This window comes from Paramacrobiotus metropolitanus, unplaced genomic scaffold (genome assembly GCF_019649055.1).
Source record: "Paramacrobiotus metropolitanus isolate TYO unplaced genomic scaffold, Prichtersi_v1.0 Parri_scaffold0000197, whole genome shotgun sequence".
NCBI classification, from domain to species: domain Eukaryota; kingdom Metazoa; phylum Tardigrada; class Eutardigrada; order Parachela; family Macrobiotidae; genus Paramacrobiotus; species Paramacrobiotus metropolitanus.
In genome coordinates, this window is record NW_026570417.1 from 75681 (window position 1) to 103288 (window position 27608).

Consider the following 27608-nt stretch of genomic DNA (forward strand, 5'->3'; position numbering starts at 1 on the left):
CATCCGTAAAAAAAACAGCGAGAACACAAGTCTCCTCGTCTGGTGAGAGTTGCGATCCTCCCGTACAACAGTCCGAAGACATATTGATTCCGCCGCGACACAAACGCGCATAACCATTCCAGTTTCCACATTCACCAGGAGATCAGCTATGGGGATGAACAAAAGGGCCACAATCCGGGTTCCAAACCATACCAACACGAAAACGGAAAGACTTTCCTCGTCCGCCGCTTTGTCGCTCGTCGGCGGCCTTCTCCAGCCGACGGTGCTCCCGCTCCTTCCGGAACTCCTCCCGCTCGCGATTCCGCGGGGGGCGGCCGCGCGGGCGCCCGACGGACCGTTCCTCCTTGTCGCGTTCGCGTTCCCGGTGGGTGCGCGCGGACCCGGCGAACTGGGCGGGGGGATGCCGTGGTCCCGCGTCCCCGCTTCTCCTTGGTCGCCCGGGTCTTCTCCGCCGCGGTGGGTCGATCGAAGTCGTTGAGGAGCGGGCCGGGCCCCATGGGGAAGCCGGCGGCGGCGGCCTGCGCGAACACCGGATTGAGGCCCGGGAATAAGCCGGCCTGCGGGAAGATGAAGGGCAGCTGCGACTGCATCATGCTCTCCAGGGCGGCGGCTTGTTGTTGCTGCTCCTTCTCCGCCTTGTCCTTCTCAGCTTTGCTCTTGCGGGAGGAGGAGCCGACGGCGGCGGTGGTGTCGCGCTCCCGGTCGCGTTCCCGCTCGCGGGTCTTGGAGGAGGAGGACGACGACGCGGTGGAGGCCGCGTCGCCCTTCTTCCCGGAGGAATTACCTTTCAGACTACCCGCGCTCTCGCCTGAAAATAACCCCACAATCTCCAAACAAAAATTCCAAGAAAATTGTTTAAATATAATGTAGGACAAAAAAATCGATTCTCCCTCTTTAAAATGTTTTCTTCGTATAGGTTTTCTCATAAATAAGAAATTTTACCAAATATCAAAAACCACATATCATTAACGAAAAACATTTTTATAAACCGGCTGAAAATCTGATCAGTTATCCCGATGAAATAATATTCTTCAAAAATAAATGTTTTATCTCTAACCGCTGCTTGATTCTGAAGCAGTTTAATTCGAAATCGATTGTAAAATAAAATTTTCAATTTAAAATACGAATTTTTGGAACCTGTTGACCAGAAATTATAATTCGGTTAAATGTAAGTAAAGAAATTTAAAGAGCATTAATTATTATTTTTATTTATGGTAGTAATTTCTTGGAGCTATGTCTAGGAAGAAAAATAAGATAGAATTTGATTCACGTTTTTTTTGTCCTACACTATAATTGGAGTGAAAATCATCTGTAAAGCTCACAAAGTTTCCACAGCTGCAAGTGATCTACCATCGAGCCGAATCCCAATAAAAAAAATCACAAATCCGCAATAAAGAAACGAGAAACTCCCACGTACCGTCGGCCGGCATCCCGGGCAGCATCCCCATCAACGCACTGGACAGCGGGAAGCCGGGGAGTCCCGGGAAGGGCATGGGGAAGCGCGAGGCAGCCCCGGCAGAAAGGCCCCGCCCAGCGGGAAGCCGGGCGCGAAGGGGTTGCCCGCGGCGAAGAGGTTGGCCGCCGGACTGCCGGCGAGATTGTCGCCGCTGCTGCTGCTGGCGGCGCTCTTCCGGCCGCGCTTCTCCTTCCCGGAGGAGGTCGACGGGGGAGCAGCGGACATGGCGCCCTGCTCGCGGAGGATAGCCGCCTAGGCCGCGTCGATGTCGTAGTCCTGGTTGGTCTCCAGCCACTCCACCAGCGATTTCAGCTGCGGCGCTTTGCGTCCCGAGATCTTCTTCCCCGACTTCCGGTGGATGACTGTCACGTTCTCCTCGCCGGTTAGGTGCAGGCCCGTGTCGCCAGCGCCCCCGCCCCAGGAGCTGCCCGAAGCAAAGTCGTCGGCGGCGCTGGGTTTCGACGATGTCGACACGCCGTTGGTGAATGATCTAATCACACCGGAAAAATTAGTGCAATTATCCAAAAATAAATCACCATTATTTTAAGCATTTATTTCTTAATTTCTTAATATTTCAATTAATTTTCTACACACTCGTATTTGTCGGGCAGTATTTCTTAATATTTTTCACACTCGTATTTCTTAATTGTACTCGTATATTTACGCGATTATTATTTCCTGTGTCTCCATTGAATAATTATTGTTTTATTTATTATCACATTTTATTAAAGACAACGCTCCTATTTATTAAAGTAATTTTTCCTGTTGCAAATATTATTCATTTTTTATTGACTAAAAACTACTCACGTTGGGGAAGGTGATGCCGGGAATCTGGAAGGCCTGCGTGTCGACGGCGTAGTGCGGGTTCTTCATGAGCCAGTCGGCCAGGTCCTTCTGGCGCGGCGCCTTGTCGCCCTGCAGCACGCTGCCGTCGCGCATGTTAACGACCGGCACGCGGCTGTCGGGGTCGAAGGCGTTGTGCTGCGTGTGCTCCGCCTCCTGACGCTGCTTCTTCAGCAACGTGTCCACCTGCGCAACACAACCGACCGTCACCGATATCAAATAAATTCAACCCAACTTGTATAAATTCATCGCAAATAAATACATAGTTATCACTTTCCGCAAATAAATTAATTCACATTAATTTGCCGCACTAAATAGACTTACCGGAAATAGTTCAACAAATTTATCAATAAAATCGGTATTAATTTTCCGCGTAAAAAAATCTGCCGCTGTTGTAATTAACCGCAAATAAATAAGGGTGACACTATAGGCACCCCAAAAACCCCCGTTTACTGTAGGCACCCCTTTTCCGCACCCCGTTAATTAAAGGCACCCTTATCTTATTAATTGATTCTTTCGTGCACCCTGTTTTTTATAGGCACCCCTATGAAACTTTAGCACATTATACTGTAATTGTAGTGTTAGAACCTAGATACGGTAATGTTGAAAACTACTGCTTGTACGCTGTTGTTGTGCAAGATCGCCACGGGAAAGGTCGACCAGTTGCACTTTGTTTTATGTCATATGAAAGGAACCACTATATCGACGCGTTTTTCACCGTCTTTAAAAACTGCCACAAAGACTGGGGGTAAGGAAAAACTTTGGTGTCCGAAAAGAACCCAAGGAGGCCACCCGGTGTCCGAAAAGAACCGACAGAAAACCGGCATCCGAAATTACAACTGCGAAACGAAACATCAAAATTACCGCCGACGATGCCATCCTCATTAGATCTAAGTTAGCAGATCAGCCTCACCGCCCGATCATCGGATGGAAAGCCTGATTCTGTCTGTATGCGAGTATCTGTATGAGACTGATGCACGTACAGTACATGAAATCATTATCGAATTCTGTATCCGAAATATGCTATTAAAGGGTGCCTATAAAATACACTGACAGGGTGTTTCTATTTAATAAACAGAAAAGGGTGTCTATAAATTACGGGGTGCGAGAAGGGGTGCCTATAATAAACGAGGGTGTAAGGGGGTGCCTATAGTGATTTCCAATAAATAAATTCACATTAATTTACCGGAACAAAAAAATTAAAAAAATAAAATAATTCAATTAAAATATAAAAAAATATTCTTCATACCTTTTGTTTTAAAACAGGGGGGAGTCAAACTCCGAAAAATTGCCGGTTGACACCCCCTCTATGACGCCCCTGCCTTTTGACTCAGTTTGGATGCTTTCTCGCCGGACGCGCCCTTCCTTGCGACTGCCGGCCGGCGACGCCGTGCTCTTCCCGGTCAAATCTAGCACTCCTTCCATCTCCGGCGCCAGACTGTTGTTACTGCTGCGCCCAAGGGCGGGCGGTGGTCCCAGCCGATTGGGTGACCTCTACGGCTCAATCTCCCTATCCCGGTCCCTGTCCCGCTCTTTCACCTTCTCCCTTCTCTCCTCATGCCCCGCCCTTAACCTCTTCACATCAGCCGTCGCCGCCGACAGGAACGCCTGTTGTTGCTGCAGCAGCGCCTGTTGCGCGGCGTGATAAGCCGTTCCGCTTCGATCTCCGCCTTGGGCCGGCGTACGCGGCGCCCTCGGCGGGGCTCCAGGCCGTTCAGTCCCGGGATGTGGCGGCCGCGGCTAGCATGGTGAAGTCGGGGTTGTCTAAAAAGTTCTCGGGGTTGAACTGCAGCTGTAGCTGCACCGTCACCGCCGGCGGATGCGCGAGGGACGGTTGGAATTTCCAGAAGCCACTTCTGTACTAGGTATATAGATAACCCCTGTCTTTTCTTCTGTTTGCCTGACTCGCTTTTGGTGACGATAATTGTAATATTTCTCCAGTAGCCATCTCCATCCAAAGCATCGAAAGAATATCACCAAAAGAAGCATCAGTCCGAGGATTACAAATAGAGAGATAAAAATAGCTCGAGTTGCGGGAAATAGAGTCCAATCCATGAGGCTAGTAGTAGTTCGAATTTGTTGTTTTGTTGAAGAACCTCGGCTAATGAATTTGAATCTGTATCATCAAAGAAAGCGTTCATCTCTCCCACTAAATCCAACGCATGGTGTTGTGTCTTATCTGATGTGTCGAGTCCCTCTAGTAGCGCTTGATCCGGTTTGTATTTAAAAGATTTAACAAACCTAGCGTGTTGTATGGCTATTGATTTGGTGACCTTTTGCCAATCGCGGAGTGAACTGTTGTACTCTAGTGTTTGGTCTCCGAAAGCCGCAAAACCGCCTCTATGGAGGCAAGGCGTAAATTTGTATTTAGTGTGTCCATCTATGGCAATAGTGTAATTTTCTTGGATAAGTGGCTCATATCCACAGGATGTCAGCTTTGCGTTAACTTGAACGTCCTCGGCCAGGCATTGGTAGACAAGTGCCTGCTCGCCGTTAGCTGTGACTGTGGTACAAGCGGGGAGATCGAGAATTTTGGCTGCGCGGATTCCCGAAAATCGGGACAGCAGGTGTAAGAGCTCCGCGGTGTTTTGTCTCTGCTTACAGTCCAGTTTATAGCTTTCTTGTGCTAGGATGTTTGACGTGCTGATTGCTGTGTCTGATAAGTGCTGTAAATGAGCAGTTAAGTATCGGAAAGAATTCCAGTAGTGGTCGTGATTATCTGTCCATGGCTGATGATGCAACATTGAGAAAAATTTCTTTATGTTGTCCTTAGGACTAAGAATTGGGGCGCTAGTTGAGCGGAGTGTTTGTATTTCTCCGTACCGCTGCGCATATGCATTGTCTGGTACGTTACTATAGGATGGGGATTGTGTTACTGGTTGTGGTCGGTAGGGTTCTGGTTCTTGAGCCATATTTCGGACTCGCTGAAAAGCAGTTGGTTTTCTTTGTCCCAAGCCTAGGACTCGATTTAAGACGGGGCCAAGGAATAAGTCTGATCTCTGTGGTGTAACTAGAGGACTGGAAGACGGTGTAGGGCGATTTTGTAAGTCGTTAATTCGGCGTTGCATCTCACGTTTTTCGTTTTCGTATTCTTCTTCTCTACGTGCTTCGTTCCGACGTGATTCCTCAATGATCCCTCGGTAACTTGTCAGCTGTTGTTGTAGTTGATCCACATAATTATCTTCTTCTCGCTGTTCTGTGGGACTTAGAGTCGGGTACGAACTTTCGGTTTCAGGGACATATGGTTCGGTTTGCGAAATTGGGATGGTAAATGGTTCCAAAGTGGTCGTTGTGTCGTAAATATCGCGAGGTACTGTAGCATGTGACCGTGCTGAAACCTCGTCGGTTTGTTGAAGAGGTTGTAACTGTTGTGTTGGGTCATCTTCCGTCGCTACAGCATAGTACGGGAGTAGAGTCGGCGTAGTCATTTGTGTTGTTGATCTGGGTCGTTTCGTGCGCGTTGTGGCAGAGTTAAAGGAAAGTCGATGCGGCCATAACCTCTGCCGGTGGATCGTCGTAAGTATTACGAAAGAAAGACTGTGAATCGCGTTTGAATCTTTGTAGATCCTCAAGGTCCTCCTTAGTTGCCTTGAAAGTCTTTCTATCTATTGATATATATGTTTGCGGAAAACCTTCGACCGCATAAACTGGTTTGCGAAAAGAACAGTTGGTTTGTACTGGTATTTCTTTAAAGATAAAGTCCACTTGACGAAACGAATCTCTGAGTTTGTAGTGATTGGGTCCTAGGGTTGTTATTTGAGCATTTTCTCCTGGCAATTCTTGAAATTTACACTGACGTTGTGTAGGTTCTTGCTTGGTGTTCCAGATGAACGTAGCATGATTTCTAATGGCGAACCCTGCTTTTCTGGATGTTGAAAGAGGGCCCAAGAAACTATAAATGGGTTCGTTTTCAGAATCTTGCGTAAGGGTTGTTTCTTCAAGGGTGCATTGTACTACGGTGTTGACCGTTGTTGTTAACCATGAATAGTCTTTTCTAGGCTTTCCATTGAATACCCATACATTCGAATTTGGACGTGCTACCATGGGGTTACCGAAACAGGACCTAGTTGACGAGATGAGTTTACATTCCGAATCTGTGAGGTCCCTTTTTGCAGAACTTGGAAGATGGTCTAAGGACCCGAAAAATGACTGAGTGATTTCCATGGTAACTGTAGTTGCCGTGCAAACTGTTGCTGGAAAGGAAAGAGAAGGACGTTGAACTGCAAAAAATGGAGTAGTTTGCCTGAATTGGAGACGGATTTGTAGGTAATGGTGCACATTTTGTGTAATCTGCCATGTCCAGAACTCCCAGGAATTGTTGATGTTCACAGTTACAGATTGTAAAAGCTTTACACTCTGCTCCTGGAATAGTGCAAAGAATTATCATTGTCCAGGCAAGCAAAGACGCCATGTTGAATGGTTTCATATTTGCGATGTAGTTAACTTTCGCAGTTCTTTTAGCACGGGGCTTGTTCCAGAGAGATTTATCAACCGGTCCCAGATTTTTTAGTTCTCTGGACCCTTTTGGTTTTTTAAGTTTCGTGGTATTTTTCGCTTTCTTAGGCGTTTCTCCTATGGGTTGCTGAGGCGGAATAGGGTTTTCCGGAGAGTTTTCTCCGATATTTTCGGTTGGAGTTTCTATTTGTGGTATCGGTTTGGGAATTCGAGGCTTGAGATTGGAAACTGGTAAAAGCGGTTTGTCGGGATCTATTAAGGGCATAGGTTCGTCGATTGAAGGTTCCTCCCATAACTGAAGATCTTGCCGGTCATAGTACGGTTTTAACCTGGCAACGTTCACCACTGTAGGTTTGCCTGGGTCGTTTGCCCTTTCGTAGGAGATTTGGTAGTCGACTTCCCCGATCTTTGTAAAATTTCATATGGTCCATGATAAAACTGGTTAATTTTTTGCTGGGTCCTGTGCGTCCAGGAGAAAATAATACCTTTTGACCAACTTCGTAAGTGACGGGCTTTCGAGTTTTATTGTAGTAATACATTCGGTTTAACCTTTCGGTATCCATGTTCTCAGTGGCTATTGCATAAATTTCTTGCATATGATCATACAAGTCGTCCGTGTCCTGAGTGTCGGTCTTGGATGGCAAGTTTGTGTCTAGCGGAAAGAGGCATTCGATTCCGTGTGCCAAGTAAAAGGGACTGTATCCAGTTACTCTGGACACAGAGGCATTATATGAAAAGACCACGAAAGGTAAGTGTGTGCTCCAATCTTTTGGTTGTCTGAACAAAGTTTGGCCAAGGACTGGGCCATAGTTTTGTTAAATCTTTCGACTTTGCCGGCAAACTGAGGATGCCAGCCGGCCGATTTCAAATGCTTAATATCCATTAATTTGAACATGGCGGTGATAAGGGTGTTGACGAATTCGGTGCCTCGGTCCGTACGTATGTATTTTGGAAAACCATATCGAAGGAAGACATCTTGTAGTAAAAACTCGGCGACTGCTTCAGCCGTGTGTCGTCGCGTTGCGCGGGACACAGCGAAACCCGAAAAATCATCCACGGCATTTATTATATAACGCTTTTTCTCTTTATCTTGAACGAGTGGACCGACGCAGTCGACACTCCATGTAATGAAGGGTCGAGGAGGGAATGGGATGTTCTGAAGCTCTCGATACGTTTGTTGCGAGGTTCGTTTTTAGTTGGCAATTAACACATGACGCTACGTACTTCCGTACGTACTTGGCCATGTGTGGCCAATAAAATCGGCGCCGAATAATATCGTAAGTTTTGGCGAATCCTAGATGTGACATTGCGGATTCATGTACTGATCCACAAATGTCATCGACAAGGGATTGCGGAATAACAAGTAAGTCTTTCCGTGTACCATCCAGATCTGTCTGGTAGTACAAAATACCGTGATCCAGGTAATAATTTGGAATTATTCTGTTCAGTCTATCCGAGTGTTTTGTAGTATTTCCTTCCAAATAGTCGATTAACTGTGAGGCGAACTTATCTGCTACCTGCTCGGTGCGTATATCGATGCGCTCAATCGGTGGTGTATTTTTGATGCCGTAAATCGGAAAAGTTACGGGTTCCTGGAAAGGCGGGGGAGCTGGGAATACCGGCGCTCTGGAAAGAGCGTCGGCATCCATATTGTTGCGTCCCGGCCTGTGGAAGATCTGAATAGTAAACTCTTGCAGGCGTAGCGCCCACCTAGCAAGTTTCGCATTTTCTGTTTTAAGTTGTTGCAACCATTGCATACTGAAGTGATCGGTATAGCAATGTATTTTGCGGCCTAATATAAAGTTGCGATATTTTTCGACCGCATAGAGTATTGCCAGGCATTCCTTTTCCGTAGCCGATAGTTTTTTCTCCGAAGAAGAAAGTTTTCTGGACGCATATGCGACGGGATGTACTCCGTCGTCATGTTTTTGCGCTAGTACTGCTCCGATCGCGATGTCTGACGCATCAACATGGAGTAGTACTGGGAAGGATTCGGAAAAATACGCCAGAACAGGCGCTTGAGTCATTAGCTTCTTTAGTTGATCGAAAGCTTCTTGGTGGGTAGTCATCCACGGTAGTTTTTCGTTTTTCTTATCCGAAAACTGCGCGCTTAATTCGTGTAGACAGGCTGCCAGCTCGGCGAATTTTGGAATAAATATTCGATAGAAGCTTGCTAAACCAATAAACCGAACTAAGTCTTTATACGTTTCAGGAACAGGGAACTCTCGGACAGCTAGAATTTTTTCAGGATCGGGAGCGATACCCGATTCCGAAACGATAAAACCTAGAATTTTGCATGTTGTATTTCCAAATTTGCATTTCTTTCCGTTGATGGTGATATTAGCGGTACGCAGGATACTAAGAAGTTCTTCTAGATTCTCAAGGTGGGATTCCCATGTCTCTCCTTTGATTGTAATGTCGTCTATGTACACTTGGACCTTGTTTTCTCGAATCATATGTGTGAGTAAATTTTGCATTGTTCTTTGGAATGCGCTCGGCGCGAAGTGCACGCCAAAGGGCAGGCGACAATATTGGTATGAACCACAATGGGTGATAATAGCTAGCTTTTCTCTATCTTTTTGGTGTACAGGGAGTTGGTGAAATCCCTGTGCCAGGTCAATCGCAGAAAAATACTGACCTTTCATTGATTGTAAAACTTCTTCAATTGATGGAATAGGATACCTATCCTGTTTAAACCGCGTGTTTGCTTTTCGGAAATCGGCTACAAGCCGATAGTTGCAGGGCCCTGGTTTCTTTACCAGCATGACTGGTGAAGCCCAGGGACTTCTGCACGGTTCGATAATTTTTTCATCTAATAATTTTTGTATAATTCCCTCAATGATCACTTTTTCTTTTTGGGCAACCCGCCGAGCGGGTTGCCAGTGGTACCGCCCCTGGTTCTAACTCGATTTCGATGGGAGGAACATCTGCTTCTCCTATCGGGTATTTTTCCGACGGCCAGAGATCGGAAAACGAGTCAGAAGTCTGGTTAACTGTGTTTTTTGTTCTTCGTTTAGTGATTTTCCCATTTTAATGCGTTCTGGAGCAAAGCTGTCTTGAAATGTTTTATCTTCTTCTTCTAACTCCTGGTAGTTACCAACGGTATATGGAAGTAACAATGTCTCAGATTCTGGTGTAAGTTCTCGATGATAGCTGAAGTGTTTAGCGAATTCTACTTTATCCGTTGCTGCGAAGCGGCAGGTTTCTACTTCGCACACAAGCAGTTCGTTCATTTTAACCTTTTCGAAAAAACTGTACATTCCTCGAGGTGATAATACCATTGAGAAAAATTGTACGCTTTATGTCCGCAAACGCATTTGTACTGAACCTCGTTTTGTGCTTTGAAAGTGTTGCTGCAATAGTAATTGTGTGTCCTGGCTTGATACTGAGATTTGGAAACATGTCCACAAGTACAAACTGTGTGTCCTTGGTTGTCGCAGTTTGGTTGGGTAGTGTCTTGTTTAGTCAGTTCTTCGATAACGAATGTGTTATTGGCCGAACGGTTCAACTGGGAAATTGGGTTTAAATCAGGATGATTTAGCTTATTAAGGTCATTCCATCCTAAAATGATATCTGCCCCGAAGGGCACGACATCAAAGACGGATAGTGTAAGCAGGTAAGGAGGGAGGGTGAGTACGTACAGATCGATGTAACTAGCCGATGTTTGTGTATGACCCGTAAAGCTCTGAATGTTATGTTCGGGACCTGTGTACAGCAGCTCTTGAATGCCTAATTCGTAAACTTTAGCTGATGTAATAATTGAAAGAGAAGATCCCGTGTCGACAAACGTTCGCAAGCTGCCTACACTCGTTTCAAGGTTTACGACAGGTGGAATATGGGTGTCAGAATCCTCATGAATGGTCAAGATTCTCTCAGTAAATGATGATACTGTAAGGTTGTCGACTTCAGTGTCTGAAAGGGGAATCTCTACGAATTCTGAGTGAGCGTCCTCATTGTCTTCTTTATGTGCTCTAAACTGTTCGTCAATCGTTAGTTCCGTTTCTGAGTCCGAACCTGAGTCAATAATATCGAAATCTGGGAACGGGTCGGGTGGAGCCGAGGGCAGAATAATGTCTGGGGTTTGGAACATGTTTCGTAAATCTTTCCAGCCGATGAGGACGTCGGCTGGAAAGTGCGGAAAATCAAAGACTGCCAGTTTTAATTCATACCCAAAAGCCATGTATGATTCTAAAGCAAAGGATCCTAGTGAAGTGTGAAGTGTTCCAGTGAAATCCTGGATTTGTTGTTGGTCATCAGGCTCAATGAGCTCTAACAGGCCCCATTCTTGAATTTTCTTAAGACTAATCATTGAAAGATTTGACCCTGTATCGATAATGGTAGTGGCGGTGCCATGATTGGTGTAAGAGGTAAAAGGCTGTTGTGTGTGTGATTCGGCCGATGGCACCTGTTGAATGACGAATACACGATCCTGACGTCTAGCTGCTGGCCCTGAATTATTCTGTGCCCGATTAGGGCAAAGGTTTGTGGATGTTCACCACCACATTTCCAGCACTGTAACTTGTTGGTAGCTACAGGCTGGTTTTGCGTGGGATATTCAATTGCCTGAACTTGGGAGGACCTTGCACACCTGGTGATTGCTCATTGTTGTAATTGTTATTTCGAAAATTATTATTACGCTGCTGAAAATTATTTCGATTGTAAAAACCTCGACCGCGTGAATCATTTGGATGTTGTCGGTTGTTATAACCGTTATTGTAATTAGTGCGATTTCGTGACCCGTTGTAGTTCGAATCGTTTCGCTGATAATTTTGTCGAAAATTCCTATTATTGCGGTTATAGCTGTTGTTAAACTCGCGATTATAATTATTATTGCGAATGCGGTTACCATAATCTCTATTGAACATTCGTCTTGAGTTAAAACTGTTGTTTCGAGGGTAATTATTTGACCTGTCGTACTGTTGTCCGGATCGACGGTTGTGTTCCTCTGCTATAGTGATGGGAAAAGGAGAAAGATTGGGAATTTTCAGGAATTTTTTAGCTCGAATGATATCGCGCAAGTCCACCTCTTCATCTGAATCGTTTTTTGCTCCTTCTAAGTCGGTTCTGAAGATTGGGTTAAGTGTTAAACCTTTTAAGGAATCCGTTGTCTTTTGAACCTTATCCTCCATTTCAATAGCTTTAGCAGCTTTTACTAAAAATTCCTGCGGGGTCGCTGGTGTTAGACACGTTACGTCTCTGAGCAACGTGCCCGAGAGTCCATTTGTTAAAGCATCAGCCTTTTCTTCCTCACTGAACTGTTTACCTAATGAATGAAGTATGTCGAAGGTTTGAATCATGTCCATATAGTAGGACTGAAGGGACTCGTGTGCTGTTTTCTTGCGCTTATTCAAATATCGCATCATGTATGCAGTGTATCCAGGGGGGCGGAAAGTATCTAACAGTTCTTGTTTAGTTCATCCCATGTCTGTGCTGGTGCACCTACATGGGGTGTGGGGCGTCTTGAGTACCAAGCAAGGGCTGATCCTTGCAGATAAAGTGATATTCTATTGACCCGTTCCTGGTCCCGCCATCCCTGTGCTGCAGTAATAACTTCATATCGTTTAATGAATAGACCAATGTCATCTTTCCCGTTATGTGCAAATCTGGGTGGTTCTACCGGGTCCGGACGCGTAGGCGTCCGGGCCATTGCGTTGGCGATTGCATCGCCGAGTACGTCTACGTCGACCATACCGGCTTCCCAAGCTTCTAATTGTTGCACCTTTTTATGGGGAAAATTTCTCTGTTATAGTTAAATGGACTGATAGTTCAGTGAAGGAGTTTTTGAATTATTGTAGAATTAAAAGGAATACGGGATAGTTGAGGGGATTGCAGGATTGCGTATATAAGAAATACAATAATAATGACCGCTAAGAGAACGGTCAAAATTTTAACACACATCGTAATGATGTGGCGGACTCCAGTCTATCTGGTTTCGGCCTACCTGTATGGCATGATGGAAGTATGTAATAAGGAAGGTGACTACCAAAGATCAAGTCCAAGGGTCACGCCTGGTGGTCCAAAAGGAATTGTGATGATTGGGACGGTGTTAATCCGAAGGTTGAAGCGGTATAAGTTAAAGAACTTATTTGAAGAAAACGAAAGAAGAGTGGAGTGATCTGGCTGCTGTGAAACCTGAGCCTTATATACCACTCGATTGTGGTAAATTTGGTAGCCTTAAGGTATATTGCCTAATCAATCGTTGGACAACGCATTGCGTAACGCGTAATACGAGCGTGAAGTGCCAAATTGTCAAAAGAACGACTGCAAGTATCCAACGAGCGGGATGTTGTGTAACGCGTATGACCAAGGAACGCGCTGTTATGCAACGCGTATTACAAAATGAACGAGCTTAAGCTGCCAAGGAACGCGCTGTTGTGTAACGCGTATGACAAAGGGAATGAGCTTAAGCTGCCAACGAACGCGCTGTTGTGTAACGCGTATGACAAAGGGAATGAGCTTAAGCTGCCAACGAACGCGCTGTTATGTAACGCGTATGACAAAGGGAATGAGCTTAAGCTGCCAACGAACGCGCTGTTGTGTAACGCGTATGACAAAGGGAATGAACTTAAGCTGCCAACGAACGCGCTGTTATGTAACGCGTATGACAAAGGGAATGAGCTTAAGCTGCCAACGAACGCGCTGTTATGTAACGCGTATGACAAAAGAATGAGCTTAAGCTGCCAAGGAACGCGCTGTTGTGTAACGCGTATGACAAGGGAATGAGCTTAAGCTGCCAACGTGTTAATAGATCGTACCATGGTTGTGTAATGAAAGTGACCTTTGTGATGTCATTTGTAATGTACCTTTTTATTACGTGAATGACCAAGCGTGTTATTCTATAATATCAATTGACTAAATATCTCATCGGTGTTTTAGTGTTTTAAAACTTGCTAATGATAATAGCGGACCTGCCGCTATGCTGCAGCGTATCATTTAGCAATATTGTAAAATAAAACCGTGGTATGGAAAATATTTTATGTTGTTAAGAGAGAAAAAAAATTTTTGGATTAATGACGTCATAAAATTTGGAAAGGTCAATAAAGGTCACTAAAGGTCACACAGAGTGACGTCATTAAAGGTCATCAAAAGGTCACTAAAAGGTCATCAAAAGGTCACTAAAGGTCACGAGGGGGTCCGTATATTATCCCCTAGGTGAAAATTTACGGCCGGGCATTTTTCCCGAGTGTATACTGTACGGAATATATATTGTGTCTACGAGACTATATACAGTCTCGTAGATTCACCGTAGAAAATGTATAGTAGTGCAAATTCGAAAAATTATTATGGCACGGTTTACATAATTATTGTTAAAATTTGTTTATTTTCTTGCAAAATTATAGTTTTGCACTTGCCCCATGTCCGTGGTGTTAGGTGCCGTAGAATTTGTTGATCTGACCGGAAAAGGTGGGCAGCAAATGTGGGCCGAAAGGATGCCGTCCGTACTGTTATGTGCTGGGGAATATGTAGATTCCAGCAGGAAAAGGCTGGCAGAAATGCAGGCGGCAGAAAACTGTCCACGGGAAACGCGCAACAGCAGAGTAGGCTGGTAAAGGCGGGCGGAAAATACGGGCAGTTGAATGCTGACAGTGGCAGATGTGCGATAGTGTGCCGTCCGTGGGAAATGTGCAGTATTATGCCGTCCGTGGAGAATAGGCGTCTGAGGAGTGTAGGGGGAATATGGCAGGTGCCGCTATTGGGAAGTGCGTGGCTGGAGAGTGAACGGTCAACGGCGGTTAAAATCCATAGGCAGCCGTGTGAGAAAATTGCATTCGTTCCGTGCTTGGAATTTCCGTGCAGTGAATGTGTGGTATATAAAAAAAAACTCTGCCGTGTAAAAGATCGTTACAAAACCACGATCTCGCTACCAATGTAGGACAACGGCCTACTATACAGCATAATCGCACAAAGCCGGCACCATAACTGTATTTAATTATACTCTCTCTCACTCTCTACATGAACATTGCACGAACAAGATTTATAAAGACGCCGCTCGGTGCGCGTTGCATGCGCCCGAGGCGGAATACATGCCAGCGTTGTGTAACGCTGGCATGTTATACACTCCACACCGCCAACACACCACATAATGTGTGGTTTACCACAATGGATTTGGTGAAGAATTAAAAAAATAATGCAAAAAATTATTAAGTATCGAAATCAGGAATTAAATTCTGTAGGAATTCAATAAGCAGTTTACAAATTAACTTGTACACAGAAATGAAATCAAACACAAATACACATCTGAATTCAATCAAGAAATAAGTTCAACATAAACTGAATTCAAGAATTAATTTCAATAGAGACGAAACCAAGAATTAAATGGAACTTATAAAGAAATTAAATTAAAACAACTGTAACTTCAAAAATTCACCATAAGCTGAAAAATAAAACCAGATTAAAGATGAACTAATCAATTATTATCGGCTGATTGAGCGTACCTCGAAGACGTCCTTGTCGGTGTTGACCTCGGCCTTCTGGGCCCACTTCTGCCAGAAATCCGGGTCGTTGATGTCGATGTCATCCCTCGTCCCGGTTGCGGCGAAGCTGGCCTTGGAGAAAGTGGAGCCCTTCTCGCCGGCCTCCAGCTGCACGGTCTGCGTGCGGTGCTGCAGGATCTGGTCGATGTCCTCCGTGCAGAACTGGTACGCCCGCAGCCGGCCGTACTCGAGAGCCATCGAGCACCGGACCAGCTGGATGGCCTCACACGGCAGACCTCGGCATGCTGCCACGAAATCATCCAGGTGCCACGCGTACGCGGTGCCCCTCCGGTCTCGTTCACCGTCCCGGAATCATGCACATCGCAACGGTCAGCGTTACCGCTATGGTCCAGGCACATGAACAATTTCGTCACGCCGACGATATACAACTTCGCCAGGCGGATCCCGGGATGCTCCCGCGTCATAGAGCGAATCATGTCCGCGACGATTAAGAAATCCAAGAGGTGGATGCTGTGGGCGCGGTCATGGAGGATTGGAGGATGATATGTTTGGTGGTGGAGCGCAAACAGGTGAAGATAGGCGAGGCTAGGATGTAGTGGAGGTGTCGGCTGGCCGTGCTCGTCTCGATGACAATGTTGGCCGTCAAAGTTGGCAAGGCGAGGATAATGTTCCACGCCGGGCGGACGACGCGCAACTTAGTCTGCGTCAGCGTGTCCAGATGGGCGAACACCTGCTGCCATTCGTCCACCCCCAACGCCGGGGATCCATCCGTCGTCGCATGTTCAAAAGGAGGCGGCCGCACGCAGGATGTCCGGAATGCGTTGAACCAGCGCGTGGAGCAGCGGTTGAAGATGGTTCTGTAACAATCGAACAAGGACCTCAACAGTCGGTTGCTTTCTGGGTGCGCAGAACAAGCAGTTCCCGTTGAAATGCTTTAAGCATCGTTTTAGTAAGTACTTCTCATCACTAAATATTGCATATCGAATTAAAATAAAACACTAACTGTCAACAGACCTGTGTCATGGCAGCCAGAGAAGGCCCAAAACCCTAGGCTAGCAGCCAGCTCCAACATATACTGCAGCACCCCATCCTGGGCATCGACGCCGACCACCTGGCCGCAGGAGGCATATCCCGCGCAAATCTGCAGCTCCATCATCATCGGCAGCAGCTGTGCTGCGGACGCCACACCACACTCGGCGGGCATCGGCAGGCTGCGCTTGACAAAGCGTCCGGGAGCAATGCGCTGCGGCAGCTGCGCCGTCGACCCCTTCGGCTGCTCCGTCGACAGTCGCCCCGCACGGGGCGGCGGAGGAGGTGCCGGGGAAGAATGCCCGTCCAAGTGGCGCCGCTGTCATCCCGCCCCAGGACGACGGCACATCGGATAACACCAGAAGGACGGATCCCAGGCGCGCGGTTTCCGCGCCGTCCGGGATATTTATGGCGCCGCACTTCCCCCGCCACGGTCGTCCAGGGCACTGGGGTCGCTTCGTCAAGCAATACCACTCTGGATGCCATTACTCCTGCATCCCTTGGCAAAGAAGACGCTGTGGTGCGGGATGAGTTCGCAGCGACGGATCGGGGCACAGCAGATCGATGAAGGGCTCGTTGTCGGACTGTGGACACGTACACCACGCGGTCCGTACAGCAGGACGTTATCGTCGCCCACAATATTGATGTCCGTTCCACAAACATGGTGAACGATGGATTTTGTGAGCAGTGTGATGAAGCACCGTGATGCAATGTAAGTAGTAAGTACGCGCTTGAATTGCAGGCCTCTGCAACCAACACTCAGAACATGCCGCATGCGCATTGTCGAACACAGTTCCACCAACAGCGATTATGCACAAGTAACAGCGAGGCACATTTCAAAGATTCTCCGGAACTGTTTTTGAGGACGCCCCAACAAAACTGATTTTAGATACCTAGTATTAGTTAGGAGAAAGCGGAAAATTTAAAAAGACTTCAAAGAGCGAAATTTACAGTTTGAGTTTAAGTACTAGTACGAGTACTCAGTACTTACTCATAAAGTGCGCAAGCCACTCAAGCCAGCTAGCAAAGTTCAGTAAAGAAATTCCAGTTACAGAAGTGAATCGCAGTAGTTCATGGTATTGGAACCGGAAGTGAGGCCTAAAAGTGAAGAATGGAATTCCCATCAGCTTGGCGGACTGAGTCTTGGCTTGGATTTTTCTTCTTTATTTAATTTTTGAGTTTTAAATTTCGTGGTTTTCATCGTTTGCAACTTTACACTGGTTTCAGTGGTTTGTGGTGAATCTGGACGGAGCAGTTTCATGCAAATGTTGAGGAATGTCATCTGTTACGAAGTGATTTAGTGGTAACTTGGATTCCTGCTGAATGCTGATCAACTCGTCGTCCCCGTGGAGAATGTCTTCATCCATCTCACTGCGCGCTCTGATCCGCACAGCGAGCACACTATCCGCATCCACAGCATCGTGTTCGCTGCTGCGTTCTCCGCTGCCTCTGTTGCTATTCCGACCTTCCCCGTTATGTCGCCAGCCTTTCCGCAGCATCTCCGATGACAGCAGCGACACGCAGGCGTCGCTGCAGCAGTCGTTAAACTTCGTCAAACTGCCCGGTTTGTCCGAGGAAGATGAGCGCCGTTTCCAGATTCTGCAGTTTGAAGTGGACGTACTGCGCCAGTCGGGATACAAAGTGCCCAGCGCCATCGCGGAGGAAGAGTGGCGAGAGCTGCTGGCGAAGCCCTCCAAACATTCACGACTCAAGTACTACAACTATCTCTTCAAGTCGGAGATGGGTCGGTTGAAAGTCATCCGACAAAAAGAGAGGAAAGCGGAGGTAATCCGGCGATGACGTTAATTTTTCATTTCTTGGATCTTATAATTCTTATTTTTCACTGGTCCGTGTGTTAAATTAACCATACTAATTTAAGAAACACATATGAATATTTTTTAACCGATAAGTAAGTTTTAAATACTAAAAATTTTATTAATATTCAATTAATCAGCAAAATATAAGGTACAAATTAATAGAATTATTTTTTTAATTGTTGAAATGTTGCTGTTAATTTAAACTTAAATTTCCTAATTTAGGTATTTTATATCTGATTGGGTTTCCGAATTCTACCACAAAACATAAACTGAATATCGACATGATATAAAAAGTAAATGTGCAGTAATTTTGCAAAAAGATATAACTGAATTTTGGAAAAATTGGCAGTAATCTGAAATCATGGACAATTATTTGGAAAAGTTCACTGTAACTTACCTTAGCGAAAATGTGGCATAATAAATCGGAACGATGTGAAATATTTAGCCAATTTAATCTGATTTCTGGAGAATTTGTGCTGTAATTTAACAAAATTTGCAGTGATTTAGGTAAATTTTTCGGTGGAGTCTTGTGAGACTTTCTATGGATTTTTTCTCTTGTGTGTGGGCATCCAGAAACGCCAGGAGAAGTTCGATGCAATGGTGCGCGAACGGGAAGAAGCTCCGGACAGGATACAGTACGGCCTCGGTCACAACACCTTCTTCCCGTACATCCGCGATGCGGACATGCTGCAGGCGCAGAACTACAAGCTGGCGCGGGCCCGCTGCATCGGGCAGCCGCTGGTGGTCGACCTGGGCTTCGACGAGTGGATGACGGAGCGCGAGCAGGTCAACTGCGCCACGCAACTGCGCGATGCCTACGCTTACAACCGGGACGCGCGGGATCCTTTCTGGCTGCAGTTCTGCAATGTCAACTTCCAAGTAGGTTCGTCCTTCCGCTTACGGTGCTTGAGAAAAAATTGTTAAAAAAATTGCTTTTTTAGTGGAACATCAGTTTTGAAAATCATGGAAAGGAAAAAAAACTGTTTTATTAGAACAAATTGTTTCAGTAATATTTCCAGGTAGGTTCGTCCTGCGTAGCTTAACATGGATCTTGGAAAAAAAATTGTTAAAAAATCATTTTTAGTCGGACGTAAATTTAGAAAATTTTGGAAAGGAAAAAACAATTCCATTAAAACAAAAATATGTCAGTAAGGCGTAAATTTAATTTTTCTAATTTTTTTGCTATAAACATCGTGTAGATAAAGAATGAAATTTAATAGCTGCGGCGTGAAACTATAGAAAATATATGGTTTTGATTGAAACTTGGTACGCAGCGGGAATACGGTATTGACATTATCATTTTAATATGCATTTGAGCGCTGGTACGTGTAGTTGTTAAGTTGTAGAGTTTCGTCAGATTATCGTAGTATGCTGGCTGACTGTTGGGACAACCCGCTAGGCTCTCAATCAGTAATTGCGGTAACTGTTAACAGATTTGAATTGCGTTTTATAAATTTAATTCTGTGAATGATTTTAGGATTACAGTTTTCGGCTTAACTTGTAAGGTTATCGGAATTGAAATCGTGCTCCTATTTTTGCTTGTTTTTAATTTTATAACGTGCACTTCGGCTTCTTGCGCATCTTCTGGTTGTTGCCTACCTCACCCGTTTCTTGCCTGTGGTCATTTAGAAAATTTCTACTATGATATTTTGTGCATTTTGTTTTGCTATAATAATTATTTTATTAACAAGCTGAATAATATTTTCGGCATTATTGTGGTAGCTGTCGCGTTGGCATTTGGCGTGGTGCGGATTGATTTCACTGATGGATGCACGGCTACTTATTCTAAGTTACTTGTCAGTAGCCTGACATATCCGTTGATCTGTACAAAAAAATTACACATTTTTTATTTGTGGTATTAAAAATGGTGTTTGTTGATTGCAGGGTCATACATATAAGGCGATGGAAGGTGCGATAGGAAATATTAATTTACCATCGTGTCTGCTGGAGTTCTCGGAAAAGAGTTATCTGGATCTCTTCCCGAAGGAGAAGATCGTCTACCTGACGCCCAACGCCGAGTACAACATGCGGGAATTCAACGAGGATGACGTGTACGTCATCGGGGCCATCGTCGACCGGTCGCAGTCCAAACCGTTGACCCTGGCCAAAGCCAAACGCGAAGGCCTGCGGATGGCCAAACTCCCCATTGACGTCTACCTCCGGTATGGAGTTTTCGCTGTTTTATTTTAAGTACTTGGTTGCAGAATATTATCTTCTTTTTTAAGAAGACCAATCCATTTTTAAATATGTTCCGATGATTTTAATTCGATATTTTTAAAAGATTCCGGGCTCGTTGCCTTATTTCGTACGTTAGGAATGTTGTAGTACATTGGTTGTTTCGGAAGGAAATCTGTGATTTCAACTGCTTAATTCATGTAAAATTTGAGAGATTTCGGGACTTAAAAATTATGTATGACTTTTGTTTTGCATGAGTTTCAACTTGATACGGCATTATGTTTTCGGGTGCTGCTTTTTTATTTAGGTTTTGGATTAAGTTTTAAGGGTGCTTGGGATAAATGTAGTAAAATCGGCATAAAACAACGTTTTGCGTCGTTTTTGCTGCGGAGAACTTTTAAAAAAACGTAATAATATCTTGGGTCTGTAACTGGAAAATCATAATTTTTTTAATATATGAAATTAATGTAAAGCAGTTATAACATGATATTCATTTATAAAATAGTGTTCACTGTGGAATTGTGGGTAAAAGTTGCTGGCTTGCACTTATGCCTTCCAATTTGCAGCGTAAATTTTCGGCGTGTTTTAGTGTTGCTGTGAGTGTGCTTTACCAAATATTTGTAAAATTTCTGGAAAATTTGTGACTGTTTTTCCGGGCAATGAGTTAGTGATGTAGGTTCTCGACTACCGGTAATTGTAAAAAGCGCAGTATGGCAAAGGCTGTAACTTCGCTATACGTACTGAACTCAAAACGCATTATTTGTAGTTGAGTGGCAAAAGTACTGTAAAAAAACGGATGGCGCCGGCTTGTCAGTTGTAGTGGAAACTTGATAAAAACCTAGTATGTTTTAAATTTGCTTTTAATTGTAATTGTTTGTTTTTTCTAATTTGATTTATTATTATTTTTTGTTTGTAATTGATTTTTTTATTGTACGTTTTCTATTTATCCAAATTTTAGTTTTTATTGTAATGACGATATGATGGGTTTACCAGGTGGGCCGTGGGCTCCAAGTATCTGGCGTTGAATCACGTGATATCGCTGCTGGTGGATGTGAAACGGAACGGCGATTGGGAAGCCGCATTGCGTGCGCACATTCCTAAACGGAAGGTCTTCCAGCCGGAAGACGAAGCAGCGGAAACCCTCCAACAACCCCGGGTGCGAGCGAACCAACGACTGGTCCATGCATCGAGAAACCGGGATGCGCGTAATCTGATGGCTCCGTGATGTGCTGATGGCTCCGATGGCGAAATCCGCAGGTTGGGATTTTTTTATGCGTAGAAACTGTTATTTATTAATTTTATTTCATGTTTTTTAACATAAAAATTCGTGAAATTGTATTTTAATTTTGTTATGACTTTGGAGGGGTTGGATGTAAATGGTATGAGGACGACATGCGAAACGTTGTTTTGTTGGGAAAAAATTAAAACGAAATGAAACGTCAGCTGTAATTGTTAAAACTTGGGAAACAATATAAAAAATAATGGGAAATAAAAAAGATGGAGAATAATTACAACTCGAATCCGGTCATTTTTTTCTCATTTTGTTCGATGCTGGCATCTGCTTGTTTGCAGAGATTTTGTAGTAGGATGGCTTGAATGTTCTATCCTTTTAGCTCGATCTTGCCACTGAAATGTTATGTTGGAAATAGCAGTTTAGCCTTTTTTTAATTTAATTTCTCGGCAGTTTTTGTACATACAATAATTTGAATATTTTTAAGCTAATTAAATACAGCGATTGTATAGCTTGGAATTCGTACAATTGTATAATTTGTAAGACTACCTTTTTTTTTCTTGTGTATCAGTTTTTGGAAGACACTGGCCGACGTCGCGCGGCTAAACGCGATAATAATAAAAAATTAAATTAACTGGCAAATAATGGAAATATTTTTGGAATTTTGCCTTCGCTATAATATTATGAATTAAATATGGTACTGTTCCTACTGTAACATAGACAATTCTAATAATATTTATTCCTTCTCGGAACATTACCGCCAAACGTCGTCGCACGATAAGGTCATAATTACCGGTTGATAAGGAAGTAAAATCCTTTATAAAATCGCGCGATGACAGTATTATTTACAGGCTCCACGAATTTTCTTTATACGAGCCAGTTGTGCGGCATAAACGAAATTACGAAGTAATTGCTGTTGCGGTGTCAGATTTTTGTTGGGGATATTCCCGTTAATTCAGTTTCCAGAAGCGCGCTATAATCGTCCACATCACACGTCACTGTCACAGGACGCTGTAAATTTTCTCCAAATTAATTATGATTATATTTAATTCCAGTCCCTCGTCGTGTGCTCGTTGCATGTTGAGACGGCGGAGACATGGTTCCGGTTTTCTCCAAAACGGAAATTATTTAGACCCTGAAACGCAGCTATTTAAATAACGCAGTCGTCCCAGAATATTCCCACTTTTCTGGCTGCAGCGGCACACGAATATATAGTCCAGTTTTAGTCTTTTGACCGTTTTTATTTTTCTTTTTGAGTTATCTCACTCAAACCGTGCTTTATATTAGTTAAGTCATTTCTATGAAATTACAAAAGTTTCTAGCTAAAGGAAAACATTTTCTCAACTTTTTCAAAAAAATATTAATTTTATTTTTCGAAAAAATCATTTTGAATATTTTGGTGAGTTAACTGTTAATCTAAGTCGGCACTTATGTGTGTAATCATTCTTCTTTGCCGCCCTTATTTCTGAATTTTACTTTAGCTTGACAGATTCGTTGTGAATTTTCTAAAACATTATCGGTCCATTTTAAAACTTTTTTGTTAGCGAAAACGTTAAGAAAATACTCTGCTCGCGATGGTTAACGACACGGTGGCCGCGTTTAATGCCACGACGACCAGCAATATTCCCAGCGCGCTGGAGCTGTTTCGGCCGCAAGTGGAGCTGTACATCATCGTCACCGTGACGGTGGGATTCGGCGGGGCCCTGCTGATCCTGCTGTTGCTATGCGCCATGGCCTTGGGAACACAGACGCGCGGCGGCGCCAATATCCTCATCGTCAACTTACTGCTGGCGGAGTTTATCATGTGCTCCTCGCTGGTGCCGCATCAGGCCTTCAGTATCTATTTTCCCTTTGCACGCATTGAGCAGACTGGTATGTGCGTTTCATTTTGCGCTTTGAAAAATATACGAAATAAAAATAAAAAAAATAATACGCAATCGGTAATGAATGTTTCGTAGTTTAACTGGTTTTATGTACTGTACATTACTGTAAATACAGTACTGTACATATACATTATACTATATAGTAGTTAACAGGGAACTGAATTAAAAGTGCTTAAAATAAATATTACTTAAATATCATTTATTGAATAATAAGTTGAATAAATTCCTGAAATAAGTGTAATAAATTTATGAAAAAGATAATATTGAAAATGTAAAATGTGGATGATGATTGATAAGAGGCATAAATCTAGAAGATTAATAAAATTCCGATTATCGAAGTTTTTCTGTCGTAAGGTGGGATGTCGTAGTGCGGTGGCATAGGGGCTTTAGTAGCCCGCTCGCTCATACAGTATGCCCTTAACTGACGATGTTATTCATGTCCAGATTTATTATTTACATTAGACAATTTGAAAATAAATGTTTTTTTTCGATCGTTAAGTACTGCTACTTAATCTCTGAAACTGTGTGACATTCTTTATGGAAACATTTGTTTACAGTTGGCAGAACACGACGGCAGAGAGAGTAGGAAGTAATCGCTTGATTAACACCAGAAATGCATTTAGAAAATGCACAGTCAACTGCTGTTGATTTTGTATCCAGTTGATACAAATATTTCGACAGATAATACAGAAAATATTTGTGTGCGAAAATTGCTGGAAATTGGTATAATTTTGGCAGGGTGTCGGTATAATTATGTAATCTGGATGATCCTGATGAGCTACAGCCAGTGGCTGACGTGTGCGCTGGCCGTCAACCGGGTGGTGGCGACACTAGCGCCGCACTACTACTACCGCACCGCGTCCGGCAGCGCCATCGGACTGACCATCGTCTTCTGCTGGGCGGTGGCCTGCGCCTGCTTCCTGCCGTTTTTCTTCAATACCGGCGGATACTATGATTCCCTCCCGCCCTGGATGAGCTGCAGCATCAGGTAAATACCGCTGAATTTCCACTTGACTGCATTGCAATGTTTTCACTCCTACTGTTCTCAAATAATTCAGTATGTGACTGTAGGTCATTATTTAAGTAAAATTCAATCAAATAGTAAGTGCTGCAAACCGTTCTGTGTTGTTTGTACTCCTGACAGGAAATATCGTAGTGCAATGGCGTCCGCACGCGTGGTATAATCCCAGTGTGATCCAAGCGCATATCATAATAACAGTGGTTTCAGTATTCTAATGATTTACAAATTTATTTTTCTCAAAATATTTATTTATATTACATTTTTCCTTTAATTACATTTTTCTTTTAATGGTTAGTGCTAAATATGTTCTTACCAGACCTGGACAGCCGTAACTTAACTCTATAACTTAACGCGAGTTGTTGGCGAGTTATTGAGTTTTAACGTAACTCTGTAGCGTAACTCGCTACCCAGAAAACTTAACTCTAACATAACTCGCCCAAAATTTGTATATATTCTCTATGGTAGCGTAACTCGCGGCATAACTCGAAACTCGGTTTTACTTGCATAAATAGCGTAACTCGCACGCTACCTGTAACTCGTAAATCTAACGGAGGGTGCATTTTCCATAACTGCCCAGGTCTGATTCTTACAGGAAACATTTAAATAAATAAGATTTATGCTAACTGCTGTTGTGTTGACTGATGTATCCCAGTTTATTTTTATGTTTAGAGTATCTGCGTTTAAGACATTTATAATATTTAAGTAATGTGTTTTTAAAATATTAAAAATGATCTTATTTAAAACAGTTTTAACAATTGGTATTTTATATTTGAAATATTTAATTAAAGAATAATTCCTGGAACATTTTTTATGGATACAGAATCTCCGTGTTCCGGTTGAGCTTATATTCCCCGCATTTTTCATTAAATTCCCCGCGCTGCACCTGTAATTACGCTTTTTTTAACCGGCAACATGGTTAACGTTCGTGACAGGACATCGCTCCCCTGGGCCAAACTGGCCATGTACACGGTGGGCTTCTACGCCCCCATGGCGATAATGGGCACCTGCTACGCCCTCATCCTGCTGTACGTCGTCGGCAAGAGGCTGCGGCGCCCGCTGGGCGGCGCGGCCGGCGGTGACGTGTTCTCGCAGGCGGAACGGCAGCGTTTGGCCATTGCGCGGATGCTGATGGCCAGTGCGCTGTGGTACTACGCCTGCTACCTGCCCAACACCATCGTGGCCACGTCCTTCTATCCGGTGTATGTCCGCTATCCACTCCTGCAGCTGTGGCTCAGGACCATCTTCTTCCTAGGCTACGGCGGAAATCCGGTATGTACAGCGCTCGTGTTTAAAATATTTAATTTAATGTGCAGAAAATTGCGCAAAAATTAAATAATGCCGTTGATTTGGGCGCGGTAAAGGTCACTACACTTATTAAGCATTAATGTAAAAGAAATTATGTCAAAATAAATGAATGCCGCCGATTTAGCCTCGGTTAAGGTCACTACACTGCTTAAAATTTAATCTAAAGAAAATTATGTCAAAATAAATTAATACTGTTGATTCAGGCGCGGTTAATCTCACAACATTGCTCCCTTAATTCTTTAAAATTATTTTTACCGGAATTAGTAATTCCACCAATCTCAGCTTAATAGCTTTCTGTTTAGAACATTTCGAGTAATTTTATTCAGAGACAATTAGCTCAGAATACATATATCGATGCATTATGTCGCTGATTTAGGGCGTAGGTTTGATTAAAAATTAATATAAAGAAAAGTATGTCAGAATGAAATATTGCGTGCCGCTGATGTGAGTGCGTTAAACGGTTAATGGTCCGCTGCTCCTTTAATTTTTCCCAAATATTTTCCTTGAATTAATCTTTTTGCCAATTTTATATTAATAACAACTGATTAATCTGAAGGTCACGTTCGTTGACGCTATTCGCCCCGATTTAGTCGTAGTGATTTAATTATACGAGGTAGACTTATGTGTACATATGTATATTTCCAGTAATTGTTTAAATATATTTTCAAATAATCATCTACTTTTATATATTAGCAAATTTCTACAAATATGCCGTATAAATGTGTGTTGTGGTGCAGAAATAAACAAGTTAAATCGAAAATTACTCTCGTATGCAATGCGTTGTGAAGGTGTTGTAGTACAGTGTCATTCAGACGATATCGTCAGAAACTCAGCACTATGGTTTAAAAGCGTGTAACTGCATATTTAACAAAATAATCAGCGATAATAAATCTGCTGATTTCAAGATTACTGAATTTTTTTTGTGTATTGCGGATTTATCTATGCATGCAGAATAAATAGTTGCTATTTCAAGTGTTTAAACATCTCATTTCAAGCTCGGTTTTAACATATTATAAAAAAGTGTACGTGTTTTAAATAGTGAAATGGAATTTTTTCGAGTTCGTAGTAGATTTGTGTTACTTAGTTTGTGTTACCCAGTTTGCTTGCTCAACCTGTGACCTTTCTTTCTATTGACAGCTGATCTTCTTCACGATGTGCAAGGACTACCGCAACGGGCTGCGATCACTCGGGAAACGGCTGCGCCAGACGGTTGGCTGCGCCGCAAAACGGCCGTTGTCCTGCGGAACGGTGACCCCGGTGAAGACGACCCTAGTGTCGGTGATATCGGCTGAACGCAGTCGCGGCGGGGAGAAGGATGCCGCGTTCGGTGGGGTGTACTACGCGGCGGATGAAGAAAACTAGTGCGCATGCGATTCCCGCTGCTGTTCTTTTATCTTTTATTTAATGTATATTTTATAATAATTTGTTATGAAGTTTAATTTTTTTTAAATGATTTATTTTCGCGAATTCGCCGCTGTTTTATTACAACGATGTATTATGTGTTTCTATCTATATTTTAATAGTCAAATCATTTTTCTTTTTTTCCATTTTTCATTTTTTTTCTTTATGTTTAATTTTATTTAATTTTTTCATTGTTGTAATAATTTTTCTTTTGTCGGTGATTTTATTTTTGTGTGTTTTAAAATGCCTAATTTTTGTGTGTTTTAAAATGCCTAATTTTTGTGTCTGTTTTAGAATTATTTTTAACATGTGCAAATGCAACGACTGGTATCGGATACTTCGAAGTATGATATTTGCGGTACGTGTCCTGGTGATGATGATCCACTGTCCCGGTTCACACGCGATACATTCACGTGGGAAATTTGATCCGCTTTTACAGCAACGTTATACTGAGATTAAATGGCAGCGTTTCTTCCTTGTGCCGGCTTTCACCGAAAGTGTGCAGTGCCGATAAATAACAGCTTGCGGCGCGAATTAATAGCTTCTTCAAACAGGAA

At 43.5% G+C, this 27608-nt stretch overlaps 3 protein-coding genes across 8 annotated transcripts; 2 read left to right on the forward strand and 1 right to left on the reverse strand.

Annotated features, from left to right (window-relative positions):
* LOC129600795 (uncharacterized) lies at nt 1–14974 on the reverse strand. Of its 3 annotated transcripts, none has more exons than XM_055499379.1 (4): nt 14107–14974; nt 2264–2485; nt 1418–1946; nt 1–808 (listed from the first exon to the last, which is right to left on the reverse strand). In XM_055499379.1, exons 2-4 carry the CDS (start codon nt 2393–2395, stop codon nt 147–149), a joined length of 1323 nt encoding a protein of 440 aa, XP_055355354.1. In that variant the 5' UTR covers nt 2396–2485; nt 14107–14974; the 3' UTR covers nt 1–146. The 3 variants fall into 3 exon arrangements, with proteins under 3 accessions (XP_055355354.1, XP_055355353.1, XP_055355352.1); XM_055499378.1 differs by lacking the exon at nt 14107–14974 and adding an exon at nt 3622–4277; XM_055499377.1 differs by lacking the exon at nt 14107–14974 and adding an exon at nt 3549–4277.
* On the forward strand, nt 14957–21890 carry LOC129600794 (mitochondrial ribonuclease P protein 1 homolog). Of its 2 annotated transcripts, XM_055499375.1 has the most exons (6): nt 14957–16138; nt 16202–16930; nt 17446–18003; nt 18543–18914; nt 19920–20197; nt 21204–21890. In XM_055499375.1, exons 3-6 carry the CDS (start codon nt 17542–17544, stop codon nt 21433–21435), a joined length of 1344 nt encoding a protein of 447 aa, XP_055355350.1. In that variant the 5' UTR covers nt 14957–16138; nt 16202–16930; nt 17446–17541; the 3' UTR covers nt 21436–21890. The 2 variants fall into 2 exon arrangements, with proteins under 2 accessions (XP_055355350.1, XP_055355351.1); XM_055499376.1 differs by lacking the exons at nt 14957–16138; nt 16202–16930 and having other exon boundaries at nt 17362–18003; nt 18609–18914; nt 21204–21883.
* On the forward strand, nt 21329–27554 carry LOC129600796 (rhodopsin-like). Of its 3 annotated transcripts, XM_055499382.1 has the most exons (6): nt 21329–21467; nt 22986–23313; nt 24063–24312; nt 25278–25614; nt 26788–27011; nt 27346–27554. In XM_055499382.1, coding segments are annotated over exons 2-6 (1110 nt in total). In that variant the 5' UTR covers nt 21329–21467; nt 22986–23015; the 3' UTR covers nt 27347–27554. The 3 variants fall into 3 exon arrangements, with proteins under 3 accessions (XP_055355357.1, XP_055355355.1, XP_055355356.1); XM_055499380.1 differs by having other exon boundaries at nt 26788–27554; XM_055499381.1 differs by lacking the exon at nt 21329–21467 and having other exon boundaries at nt 22040–23313; nt 26788–27554.
* Nucleotides 27555–27608: the final 54 nt, after the last annotated feature.